This window comes from Sesamum indicum, linkage group LG10, assembly GCF_000512975.1.
Source record: "Sesamum indicum cultivar Zhongzhi No. 13 linkage group LG10, S_indicum_v1.0, whole genome shotgun sequence".
Classification (NCBI taxonomy): Eukaryota; Viridiplantae; Streptophyta; class Magnoliopsida; order Lamiales; family Pedaliaceae; genus Sesamum; species Sesamum indicum.
The window spans coordinates 16,053,636-16,066,389 of NC_026154.1; the positions used below are offsets into that span (position 1 = coordinate 16,053,636).

At 35.9% G+C, this 12,754-nt stretch overlaps 3 protein-coding genes across 4 annotated transcripts in view; 1 reads left to right on the forward strand and 2 right to left on the reverse strand.

The window, feature by feature from the left end:
* Window positions 1-7,887, forward strand: part of LOC105172853 (cleavage stimulation factor subunit 77) — a gene marked incomplete in the record, with an annotated part of 13,226 nt that extends 5,339 nt beyond the window's left edge. Inside the window, 13 exon segments of the mRNA XM_020697243.1 lie at window positions 454-574; window positions 782-840; window positions 917-985; window positions 1,642-1,782; window positions 2,129-2,193; window positions 2,449-2,545; window positions 3,211-3,270; window positions 3,569-3,721; window positions 3,843-3,909; window positions 3,985-4,086; window positions 4,967-5,119; window positions 6,692-6,880; window positions 7,416-7,887. Coding sequence (XP_020552902.1) covers window positions 454-574; window positions 782-840; window positions 917-985; window positions 1,642-1,782; window positions 2,129-2,193; window positions 2,449-2,545; window positions 3,211-3,270; window positions 3,569-3,721; window positions 3,843-3,909; window positions 3,985-4,086; window positions 4,967-5,119; window positions 6,692-6,880; window positions 7,416-7,579 — 1,440 coding nt within the window.
* On the reverse strand, window positions 8,268-11,190 carry LOC105172855. Of its 2 annotated transcripts, none has more exons than XM_011094443.2 (4): window positions 10,739-11,190; window positions 9,963-10,388; window positions 8,856-9,106; window positions 8,268-8,608 (listed from the first exon to the last, which is right to left on the reverse strand). In XM_011094443.2, the coding sequence occupies exons 1-3, from the start codon at window positions 10,778-10,780 to the stop codon at window positions 8,876-8,878; spliced, it is 699 nt and encodes a 232-aa protein (XP_011092745.1). In that variant the 5' UTR covers window positions 10,781-11,190; the 3' UTR covers window positions 8,268-8,608; window positions 8,856-8,875. The 2 variants fall into 2 exon arrangements, with proteins under 2 accessions (XP_011092745.1, XP_011092744.1); XM_011094442.2 differs by having other exon boundaries at window positions 8,852-9,106; window positions 10,739-11,037.
* LOC105172856 (probable N-acetyl-gamma-glutamyl-phosphate reductase, chloroplastic) overlaps window positions 11,730-12,754 on the reverse strand; it is a 4,655-nt gene continuing 3,630 nt past the window's right edge. The window contains exons 12-14 of the mRNA XM_011094444.2: window positions 12,310-12,438; window positions 12,098-12,209; window positions 11,730-11,952 (exon numbers count right to left, since the gene is read on the reverse strand). Coding sequence (XP_011092746.1) covers window positions 12,102-12,209; window positions 12,310-12,438 — 237 coding nt within the window. The 3' untranslated portion in view covers window positions 11,730-11,952; window positions 12,098-12,101. The remainder of the gene's footprint in view (window positions 11,953-12,097; window positions 12,210-12,309; window positions 12,439-12,754) is intronic.

Here is a 12,754-nt window from a genome sequence, read left to right on the forward strand (position 1 = left end):
GCATGTTTGAACTTCTCCTGCCTTTACTTTGTCATCAAAGAGTTGCGTTTGAATTCATCAATGCATGGCAATAGAGTTTTGTAACTTTTTATGAGCTTTTCTATATTTTATTGCTGGTTGAATAATTGAACTGATGCCACCAACAAACCAAATAATGACATATGCATTATTTGCATAAAATGAGATATTGACTTTCAAGCATGTCACATTTCCTCCAAATTAGGTAGTGGATATGCATTGTTATAACATTTTTGTCCATGTTCATTGATTGTGATATCCATATGTTCTGAGCATTACATCCTCAGATATCCATTGATGGTTGTTTCCTGTTAGGAATTAGGATTGGTCTCTCGTTTTGTTTTTGTTGCAACCCATGACCTAAAACGTTGGAAGTTTTACAAGAAAAAAGAAAATTGAACAGAGAATCTGCTCACATATTCGTTTTCATGCTAGTGCCTCATGTATTTATATCATTACCCTGATATATGGTACGACTACGCTATGTGGCATGCACAAAGTGGTTCCAGAGACTCAGCAATTAAAGTTTTCCAGCGTGCATTGAAGGCTCTTCCTGGTATTTATCTCTCTGCTGGAAGAATTCATGTTCTGAAGATTTTCTCATGTGAAAATTTATTGTTCCACTATCGAGCAGTGTTGATTTTTCGAATAGCTGTCAGTTCGCGTTTCTCATAAAACTGCTATGGTTTGTCTGGTTTGTGCTGTTTTTTTCATCTACTTTTTTATGTTTCATATTTCATTGGTTTCATATGCTTTCATGCAGATTCGGAGATGCTAAAGTATGCTTATGCTGAGCTAGAGGAATCTCATGGAGCTGCTCAGGTATAGCATGTGACTGCTTCTTGCAGATTTCCATTTAATAATTTATTTACTTTTTCGACATATTGTGTTTGTGCAGGCTGCAAAAAAGGTGTATGAAAGTCTTCTAGGGGATGGTGCAAATGCAACAGCTCTATCACACATCCAGGTATGAGATATCCTTTTACATTTATGCAGCACAAGCTGAGGTGTAAAAATCAAGGGAAAAATAATTTGTCTTGCTATTTATAGGTTGTTGTGACCCATCTGGTAACAAAATAGATGTCAAACTAAAGGATGATTCTGTCCTGTCAGTTTTGTTATTGTAAAAGGTTATTTTCATGTTCTGCCGTTGAGTTCAGACAGTGGTTTGTCAGAACTCTGGTTTTGGATTTTTGAAGTTTAAAGCATTCTGATAGCTAGTGCTTAGTTTAAGATTTTGATTATTAAGTTTTATTTCTGTTAAATGTACCCTTTCAGTCTTTAGATTTTTCTTTTATTAAACAATTCTTTAGTTGGAAGGATCATTTTAGAAATGTGTAGAAGAAAGCTAAATGAGCAAGTTCATTGAAATTAGATTGTTAAGTAGCCTGTGTTTTCTTTCAATTGTGATCATTTTGCTATTTTCTTGACTTGGTTATGGTTTTCTCCACTGGGCAAATTTTTGCAACATTTCATTTTGGTGTATTGTCTGCATAATTTGGCAATGATAGGTAGTGCTAATTAGAACAGAGATTTATATTGGATTCTTCTACTAGGTAGCTAGACATCAACAGACTGCTCCCAGTTTGCTTCCGAAGTTGTTTATGATGTTACACTCTGCAGTTCATACGGTTTCTGAGAAGAACTGAAGGAGTTGAAGCAGCTCGGAGATACTTTCTGGATGCACGCAAATCTCCAAACTGCACTTACCATGTTTATGTTGCATATGCGATGATGGCCTTCTGTCTAGATAAGGATGCAAAGGTGATGGTTGATTATTGATTGTTTAATCTTTTATACTTGTGTGCTGGTAAGGTAAATATTCGCTGAGAATGGGCAGGGCTGTTGCGAAGACAATGTATAAATCTTGCAGGAATACTGTTGTCTTGTTTTTCTAATTTGAGAAGAAGAAAAAGATACAAAAGTGCAAAATTCCTTCGTTGGACTGCAGTATGCTACCTTTTCGCGCTTGTGTTATTAACCATGCTTCTTGTACCTTTAAGTTACTGCACCACACTTAATATTGAGGAACTGTGCTCAAGTAAATAAAGCAGCTTATGGTTTCATTGCACTGACATTTTAATTAAACTCATTTATACTACCTTTTCAGCTTGCACACAATATATTTGAAGCAGGCCTGAAACGTTTCATGCATGAACCTAGCTACATTCTTGAGTAAGTTCCTTTTCATTTTTTCCCCTTGGCAAGTTTTCATTTCACAAGTTGTAACTAATGTTTTGAAGTTTCTGATATGGTCCATGCTTGATCCCATGGAATTGATTTAAAAATTAAACTCCCGACTCAGAAGTGCCTTTTCTTTACATAAAAGTTTCAAAAGCTAAAGCTGTTTCCCAAACACTAAAAAGCTGAATTTTAAAGACAAAAGTTCTACATCACATCAGTTTTGAGTCAACTTACCTTATATTGCAGATATGCTGATTTCTTATGCCGCTTGAATGATGATAGAAATACCCGTGCTTTGTTTGAACGAGCACTGAGCTCGCTTCCACCTGATGAATCGGTTGAGGTAGGGCAGCATTCTACTTTGACTCTGATGTTGCTTTCATTGCTTTCATTCTGCAGTTGCTTATGCGAAGCAGATTTTAGTTAATTTCTTCACTCCTAATATTACATATTGAAAAGGGATAAGTACATAGACACCCTTTGAGGAGAGTCCAAAGATGCAAACTGCCCCTGTTGAATAGTTACAACATCACTGCCTATGGCTTATCATATTTTCATGTTATTTACCGATTTGAGGTACTAATGAAAAACCTTTCTCAATATTGTACCGGATCATCCAACAAAAAGAGTTTGTATCAAATAAAGTATATACTTCCTTTTTTTATGCTAGAACTCTGCCTCAGACACACTGAAGTACTATATGTGATTTTTTTTTCTATAAGATTAGGCTTATAGTTATTGGAAAAGTTTCTTATGTTGGAAGTAGATGCTCGTTTCTCCATCCGGAAAATGTTGATATCATCACTGTCATGAAAAACTATGAAAAGCCAATTTTGGCCTTTGACATTTGCAAAGTTATCCACATCTTCCACATGTTGGTTTCATTTTCTTCTTTTCATTTGCAGACTGCATTATTGTTCACCTTAAAATGCATACTTTCAGGGCAAAACATTAAGTCACAACTGTTTATTCTACATTTAATAGGTAAATTCTTTACTTTGTTTGTAGGTTTGGAAAAGATTCGTCCAATTTGAGCAGATGTATGGAGATCTTTCCAGCATGTTAAAAGTAAGTTGATATAGATTCATATTTTAGTGTATAAGAGTGTCTGGTGTTGTCCAGTCGTTTCATGTGAATAGTTTCTGTTTGGTTGGTTGGTTTTTTGGATCTCCTTGCTGTGCCATCACATATTGTTTTGCTCTAGCTCACAACATATTTGAGATTAACATCACTATGAGCATTGATAACAACTTTGGTGGAGTGAATATATTTATTGGAACCACAACTTTGCAAAAGGTTATATACTATTCTGAGTTAGCAGTGTGCAAAATATATTTACTGGGACAGCTGCATGTTGTGATGATAGGTTGAGCAAAGGAGGAAAGAAGCTTTATCTCAGACAGGTGAGAATGGAGAATCAACTTTAGAAAGTTCTCTGCAAGATGTTGTATCACGATATAGTTTCTTGGATCTGCGGCCTTGTTCATCTAAGGACTTCGATCATTTAGCTAGGCAAGAGGTACTTATTTCTGCTCTCACCTCAATAACACAGTATAACTCGTATCTTTATTTTCTGGTACTATTCTTGACAAGCTTTGATTTATGGAGTGAATTATAGTGAAATGGTTATTTGCTTTTAGTGGCTTTCTAGAAATGTCAATAAGAAGGTTGAAAGTTCTGTTCCTGCTAATGGAGCTGGTTCTGCAGGTACAAGTAATAATTATACTCATCCTCCGGGCCATTCTCTCTTTCATTGACATGATAGACCTGTTGTGAATGCAGATCAGAGCATTTCAGGCATTCCAAATAATTCTAATATATCTGGCAAGGTTGTTCACCCAGAAGTATCAAGAATGGTGACTCATGGTCCGAGACAACAGCCTGGTATGATGACACATATTGTTTCTTATTTTATTTGGTGTAACACCCCTTACAGATGCTTTAATATTTTACAAGCTTAGAAGCTACGAGCAATGCTTTTCAGTAAAACAAAATGGAGCAACTGATGATGGTGGGAAATTGCTGCTATATTGCTTGTGTTGGACTAAATGTTCTGTCTGCTTTTACAGAATAGCATTTATTGGGTGTTATTTTCACCTTAAAATTAAAACTACTAGTCTTTTCTCATCTCTGTTCCGCTTCTATCTGTATATGGAAGCCTTTGTTTTCCTGCATAGTGGAGAGTACAGCCGACAAACATGAGAGGAAGTTCAATATCTGGGACTTGGTTAATCCTTGCACAGAAACTTGTGATAGGACATTGGAGCTTTGGGTTATAGAAATTGAGGTGCAGAACAGTGTCAAAAAGTTCAAATTTCCTTCTATAGTATCTATATTTTGTCATTATAAGATTACTATCATCAGCTGTGGATGAACTCTGGATTATCTTCATCTTGTGTATGCACATACTAAAAGAAACTGTATGATACAAAAGTTAGGTTTTTTTCTGTTGGAATTGTGGAACCTGATCATGTTGTTCATGTCTCTGGTGCTTATTGTAGTAGATGCAGCCACTTGCAGACATGCTGGCAAACTCAAATCTTGACCTTTTAATACTGTTAATATCTTGAACACCTCATCAGTTTTATCATCTGTGATCAGACAAAGACAAAGAGAGTAGTTTAGTGATTGAGCTAGTTATTAGAACCCTTAGCAAGGTTAATTTTTGATGAGAGAATATGGGTGTTCTGCTTGTATTTTGGCAAGATTGAGTAAATAAGCCTATAAGATCCTTTATTCTGTCTCATGAACATGAACTTTGTAGGTCCTCATGTTTCTGTGCTTTCTGGTGTTTCAAGCACCTTGCCAAATGGCACATCTGCGGATAGTGGAGGAACAACAAGTGCGATCAATGATGTCCTGAAAGTCTTGCCACCATCACTGGCAACCTTTGTGGCAAATTTGCCTGCTGTTGAAGGTATCCACTGAACTTTCTTTTTGTTACCCTTCCACTGTTACCACTGAATCAAGTATGGTTTGCTTTGTTCAGCGTCAATTGATCCCATTGTTGGGAATTGCCTTTTTTCTTGTTCAATTCCTTGTCGAGAATTATTTTGGTTACTTGCAGAACTTCAAAGTTGTCAATTTTGACTTAAAACTAAAAGGGTTAATTACACTATCCTTCCATGTTACTATGGTTTTTATGGATTCCCCCTTTTGCTATCAAAATTATAGAGGCTCCCTTTACAAGTTAATATGTGTAAAGAGTAGAGAAGCGAAGTATGTTCTATCTTGAAGATGTCCAACCTCTATTATGTAGAGATTGATGAGAATATAACTACACATTAGCCATTCACCTACCAAACATGGCTATGGCAAATAATAAGAACTATCTTGTAACGTTCCCTCTCTAGCTCGAGTGAATATATCAATCATGCCCAACTTGTTATATAGAATCTTAAATAGTCGGTCCTAAAGCTTTTGTGAGGCTCCTCCTTGCTCGGGAAGGGAGTACAAATTTTCTGTTCATGACCGCCTCACTAATGAAGTTACAATGGATTGCAATATGTTTTGTCCTCTCATGAAAAATTGGATTGCTTACAATGTGAATAGTTACTTGATTATTGCATTACATAGACACAGGATCAAAATATGTAAAACCCAATTCTTCCAGCAATTTCTTCAACCACGATATTGCACTAGCAGTGTGCCATGGCCCTATTCTCAGCTTCTGCACTCGATCTAGCAATGCAGTTTGTTTCTTGCGTCGTGAAGTTTGTGGTTGCTCCAACATAGGTGCAATATCCTGCAGTAGACTTCCTCATATCCTTGGACCAAGCAGAATCTGCATCATAGTAGTTAATGGTGCATTGGCGCCAAGGCTCCTCGCTCCGTGCGCCTTTTTGAAGGATGGCGCAAATGTAAAAATAATTTATATATTTATATAATTAGTATTTTTTTATTAGAACAATGTCTAAGAAATTAAAATAAATAAATAATACTTATATATATTTTTTTTCCTTTCAAAAATTAGAGAAGCAATTTCAGAAATTGAAATTTAAAGAATATGTAGTAACTCTATATAATATTAAACTAAAGTATATAGTTGAATTACTGGAGCATAGACTACTTATATCAATAAACAAATAATAAATATTATGAAATAACTTCAATTTACATTTATGTTTAATTAAAGAACATAGACTACATACTTACATTACATAGTATCAGAATCAGAGACAAGATAACAGAAAACAGAAACAGATTAAGTGTATGAAGAAAAGAAAAGAAAGAAAAAGACAAAATAGAAAAGAAGAACAAAGAGAAACCCAAAGAGTAGAATAAAAAGTGTCGCTACAGAAGAAAAAAGAAATAACTGAGATGCCTCTTCTAAGACTTAGACAGACCATGTGAAAGAATTTCTGGGGTCCAAGGGCGCGAACAATTAAAATATGTTATCTAATATGCCCTGCCATTAAAGCTATCAAAATCTCCTTGAGCTATAATATTTTGTTAATCAGAAACTAATTACTTGTGCTGACATTTCTAGGCCCATCTCCCGATGTTGATTTTGTTATATCCATATGTTTGCAAAGCAACATAACTTCAGCTAGCAGGAAATCTGGAACACCTCAACAGTTGTCAGCTGGGCCTGCTCCTAGTACCAGTGACCTATCTGGTTCAAGCAAATTTAAACAAACAAGAGACAGACAACCGGGAAAAAGGAAAGATTCAGAGAGTATGTTACTATTTGACTGCTGTTGGATTCACTGTTATGCTACATGTTTTATTATTCTCATGTTATCACTATCTGTTCGATATTTCCAAAGAAAACTTCCTTTTGCCTCTTTCAGTATGCTTTAGTTTCGAGACTAATGGGAAGATAGTATCACCATCCTCTTTTTCTTTGTTTTTGTTTGTTTGGTCCTTTTTATTTTGCCCCTGTTCTTTCCTTCCCTCTAGTTGTGTGCCTTGTTGAAACCTTTCCATTTCACTTTTGAGGCTATGTTTGGTTCGGGGATGAAATTAAGTGGGTTAAGGCATGCTAGATGATAATGTTGCATCAATTAAAGCATGCATGTCTGATTACTCCTGTTAGGAAGCAGTCAATCTGCTAACCGTGACTATGCCAATTTTTCTCTGTGGTGTTCTTTAGCAGAAAAATCATAATTGAAATATTTAATCGTTCAATTTAAATGAAGGAAATGTGGAATTAAGTAATGAATTCATAAGCATCTAATTTCGGCAAGGGTAATGCTTTTCATCATTCTTAGGGCAAGATGATGATGACACGTCTACAGTACAAAGCCAACCGCTACCTAGAGATGCTTTCAAGATTCGCCAACTACAGAAATCTCGTGCCACCAGTTCACGTACTGGTGGTTCTGCATCATATGGGAGTGGATTTTCGGGTGATCTCTCTGGCAGTTCCGGGTGATAGAATTTCTAGTCTGTTTTCAGATGTATGTATGTAGATTACTATAAAAAAATCTCATCATTGTTTGTAAGATGGTAACAGGTCAAGAGAAATCTCAGGAGACTCCTAAGTTTTTATTTATTAGGAATAGTTCGTGTTGTGCCTTTGTACTGCAGCATTCATAAAATGAGCCGCAGTCATCTTTTGTATTTTATTTTTGATGAGGTTAAGACCATAGATGAAGCTTAACTGATAATTGTCCCTGCTCTTGACACACTCTTATTTTCTTCATAAACTGAACTAAGGAATTTTGTTCTCATAGGTGCATAGATGATTAGCTCTTGGGGTATAACCAATATTTTATTGTTTTTGTGGATACTTATATTTAGATTGAGTGCGTTAATATCTCTTTTCAACATCTTCTCCTGAAAAGTTTAGTTTATCAATCCTGGATCTCCAAAAGGTTGTACTTGCTGTTGGGCAAGTTGCAGTTGACTCCATTGGTGTCTTACTCAAGCAAATTATCTTTACTAAGATATAGGAATATAGTTTGGGCTTTCATGCAGCTAAGAAAGAACCGTTCTAAAATTAACTGCTGGCATAGAACAACACTATGCAGATTTTGGTTTGAAATGATAGGTTCTAAAGACAAAAAATGGGCGTTCATCTTTGAACCAAAATCTACCACTGAGTATTACTACAATGAACATGAAATGAAACATGTTCCTTTCTCAGTACAACAACGGGTTATATATAGTTTAACTGATTGAGATACTACATTGTAAACAAGATGTGTGAAATGCAAAAAGGTACTAGAATGGAGCATATCAAGACAACTCATACTTCTAGCTCATCAGCAAAATGTTGGTGTTCAGGGGCTGTTCGTCGCCACCTAGATCCAGAAAAGGCTTCCCAAGCACAATCACTTTTGAGGCTATGGTTCTTGAAGATTGAAAAATGAATCTCTTCTAAGAAGTTCACTGATTACAATTCGGCAATCCAGTGTTCATCATCACCCCGTGCAGTGAAAGTTGCCAAAAGAAGTGTTCACTGCAGAAGGGAAACAACTTTAAGAATATGCGTTGCACCTCACATAAAAGAAACAAATGTTCCATGTGATAAATCCAAACCATAAATAGTTTTAAGATGTCTTTGTAAAATGGCAAGAATTATCTAGTACATGCAAGAATGATTGGGGACAAAGGGCAAATTCATGCACAGCCTTAACCAAGCAGGATATTTTGTGTGTATAGAAGAGAAGAAATAACAAATCTCAGGACCCGTTTTCATTACCCACACAAGGATTTAACCATCTTATTAGGCCTCATCTGCTTTCTGATTGTCAGTCATAGAATCAGGCTGGTTGTTTTCTGATGTCCTTCGGGGCCTCCGGGACCACAGAAACATGAACCATAAGGTCCTCAACAATGCTCCATTTGCAAAGTGCGGGATGAAAATACGCCCCCAGTATGGATAATAAGGACCAGGGAACTTGAGCAATGCGAAGAATATTACAACAGCAATTAGATGCCAGGGCACTTCTGCACGCTGCAATTAAAGAAAATAAACTATATCAATAAACAAAGCTCTAAGGAGTCTATTTATCCTGTTACTAGCTCAATCATACAGTAGAGAACGGATTAATCTAGAGACAAAAATGCCTTATTTTCTCTTGTTTAAAAATTTTGGATACAACAAACTAGAAGGTGTTAAAAAGAAGGACGACTGATGAATTCAATTATTAACCATCTGCAATCACAAATATTCCAGGTCCAGAATGTCTTCACGAATTCAGTGGTAAACTCGAGCAATATCTGACCTAGCATACTGACTAGTGTATTGTGCACCTCAAAGAGGCAGAAAACAATATTCTGGAACATTTATTTTCAAGAATCCATTATCCAAAAAGATGAGATGAACGCTAAAATAAACATCTGAGGAATGATATTCCTGAAGTGCTGAAGGGCAGCAGAATAAGCAAGTTGAGAACTTGAGAGTGAAAATTTCACATTTAAGCTTTGGAGCAGACACATTGATATAATTCAATGAGAAATGTTTATGTATTCTTGGATTGGCTGCAGCGATATATTTCACCTTTCAGTTAATACATGACCAAATAATGGCCTTGGATGCATTAGCCTGTCCGCTATTCTCCTCTACTGGCCGAAATTTCCATTCTAATGCAGAAAGTACCACCTGTTTCTCAAGTATGGCATAAGGATGTATTCATCTTCTTATGGTTGGTAGTTACATATGTGTACCTGGCGCATGCATTAGCCGTCTTCACATGCATAGAAACAGTTAATTTTTTATCTATAAGCCAAGGGATAAATCATGGGATGGGAACTTCTATTCCTGCATGAGAATTTCATGTTTAATTTAATCACAATAAAACAAAATGCACCTCAAGATATGGGGACGATCCCAAAGCAGCATCTTTTAACACCCCAGCAACAGCAACACCAACTAGAAATGGAAGTGGGATGAGGTATAGCTTCCTCTCATGTGCACAATAAGACATTTCACTGATTGAAGTGACGGTAAACAGGGGTATAGATAAGTATTTGACAACCGCTAAGACAAGGTCGACAATGAGTTGAATGAAATTGTCCAATGTTTTGTTCCAAGGGAAGCTCTTTACTGGCTGAGGCGAACTATCCCACAATCTTCTTGCCTTTTCCACAATATCGCCTATACTTAGTTGCCTAGAATCACCTGACTGATCAGCAGCCATGTTCATACTGCAAAAGACTCTTCGGGTATTTTGACATAATTGATTTGGTTTCCAACTCAACATGCAGCTCTGAGTTCTACGGACTGATAGAAGGTTCTGCAGAGGACAGGAAAAATCGTCACGGGGAAAACCAATAAAAGGGATTTGAAGTGCTAGAAACATATTTTAAAACTCATAAGTTGCAACACAGTGCCAAAGCAGCAAAAACTTGCCAAATGTCAAACTACATCTACTCAAAGAAAAGGATACGGAGAAAGAAGGACGACAGCTTGGTCAAGAATTTTTCTGAATTACTATCATCAAAACAGAAAACCCACTTAAAATTTTCTCGTAATTCCATTAACCCATCTCGGAAGAAACTATACCCCGACAAACAATTCCGTAAATGGAACAAAAAATTGAAATGCATATTTTTGTCTAGAAATTCAGAGAACGCGACTGATAACCTGAAGCGAGTGAACAGCTGAAGCATTGAAATTGAGAGCCATTTTCTCTGCGGTAAAACAGCAAAACTGAGAGAGGATATCAGAGAGTGTTACTACAACTATGGGAAAATGGCACAGCGTTTTCAAGAAAATTTCAGAAACCTTTTCCTGAAGAGTCAAAAACCCACGGGCTCGAAATATGGGTTCTTTTTTTCCTTTTTTTAGCGGTTTCAGATTAGGTCCAATTTCTTTCGATTTCTTCTCTTATTTTTGGCAAAATTGCACTTTTCACCCTATAAATTAGGGACATGGTAATTTTGATCCCATACTTTTAGGAAGATAATGAAGTAAGTCCGGTAATTGTAAAAAGAAGTGGCATTTGTAGTTGCCTTGACAACCGACTGCGGTGGAAAAATGCAGTTTATTCCTGTGATACGAGAAATGAGTGAGCCAAAAAACACACATACACACACAAAATAATAATAATAAGGTAACCACATGCTTGCTTAATTGTAGAATGTAGTAAACAGTAATGTATAATTATTAGTTATTAAAAAAAAAATTAAAATGAGTATATGTACTATTATTTCATATTGGATGTAAATGAGAAATTTAAAAAGAATTAAATTTCTTCTCTTCCACCATGTCCTTTGGGGAAAACAAGAAAAATGTCAAAATAGACAATATCTCATAATATCTCGCTGGTACATTTAATCAAGTTAATAAATGATTGGCATGTGAATAATATTTTATGTATCTATATGAAACACGGTGAGTATTAAAAATAAGTATTTTAAAAGAGTCAAATGGAAAATTTTAATAAACTAAAAATTAAAAACATAAATCGTTATTAAAAACAATATGTTTCTTTTCTATAGTTTTTTTTTTTTTTTAATCTGGTTTTTATAGGTTGGTTTTATTTTATAATAAATTAGAAGGTTAATATTTCTAACTAATTAAAAGAATTGATATGATTCAAACAATCAAAATAACATAAGAGAGAAAGAGAATGGAAGAAAAAAGACATGAACAACATAATGTGAATAATTGAGATTGTCATCCCTTCTTCAGCAAACTCAGATTAGAACGTGAAGGAAATATTCAGGCACAGGGCAAACAGAAGTCAGTCAGACAACTTTGCTCTGCCATTGATGCAGTTCAGTTTTGTCCTCTAAAATCATCAGCCTGGGGAACACAGCAGCTGTTTCTGTGTGTAATATAAAAAATTTAACCGCCTGCAGAAACAACAAAATGTTAGTGCATCCTGGATATGCAGACCAGGAGTAATCTTTCAGCTTTATTGGACGTACAACATCGAACCCCTTTTAAGACATCTTTGTTGACAGATTTTAGTTCAATTCGAAGGAGCGACTCAAATACCATTTTAAGGAAACAAAGGGACGAAGAGGAGTCCTGTTGTCTCTGGGATACCCATCATCAAGTTAAGATTTTGTAATGCCTGACCGGAAGCTCCTTTCACAAGATTATCAATCTGCGTGTCAGAAACAGAGGTTTTCAGGTATGTAATCCAAATGGAGCAAGTGTTCAACACTATGAAGGAGGAATCAATTTAGTAATAAAACCAAACTTACAACGGAGATAATTATTGCTCTTCCAGGGATCCGATCAGGAAATACGTTTATCAAGCAGTAATTGGATCCTCTAACATGTCGAGTATGAGGGACTTCGTTCTTTCCTAACAAAACAATGAATTCTTCTTTCTGTGGAAATTAGAGGCACAAGAGTTATAGTCAACTGATCATCCTCGCAAGATAAAAAGACAAATGATAAACTATAAAATTCTCACGGCACATTTCTAGAAGAATAATGCTACATTGTTTATCATTCTTCCTTGGGACAATAAAATCAACTGTGAAAACACACCACAGGAATATATCAAAATTGCTTTATATATCCAATAGTGAGGTATTCAGATGTGTTGAGTTTGTTAGCCTTCTTCTTTGTCATATTCTTTTAGGTAACTTTCTTTTGACTGAACAGGGGGGGGGGGGGAGGCGCCCCTCTTTTTTGTTACAA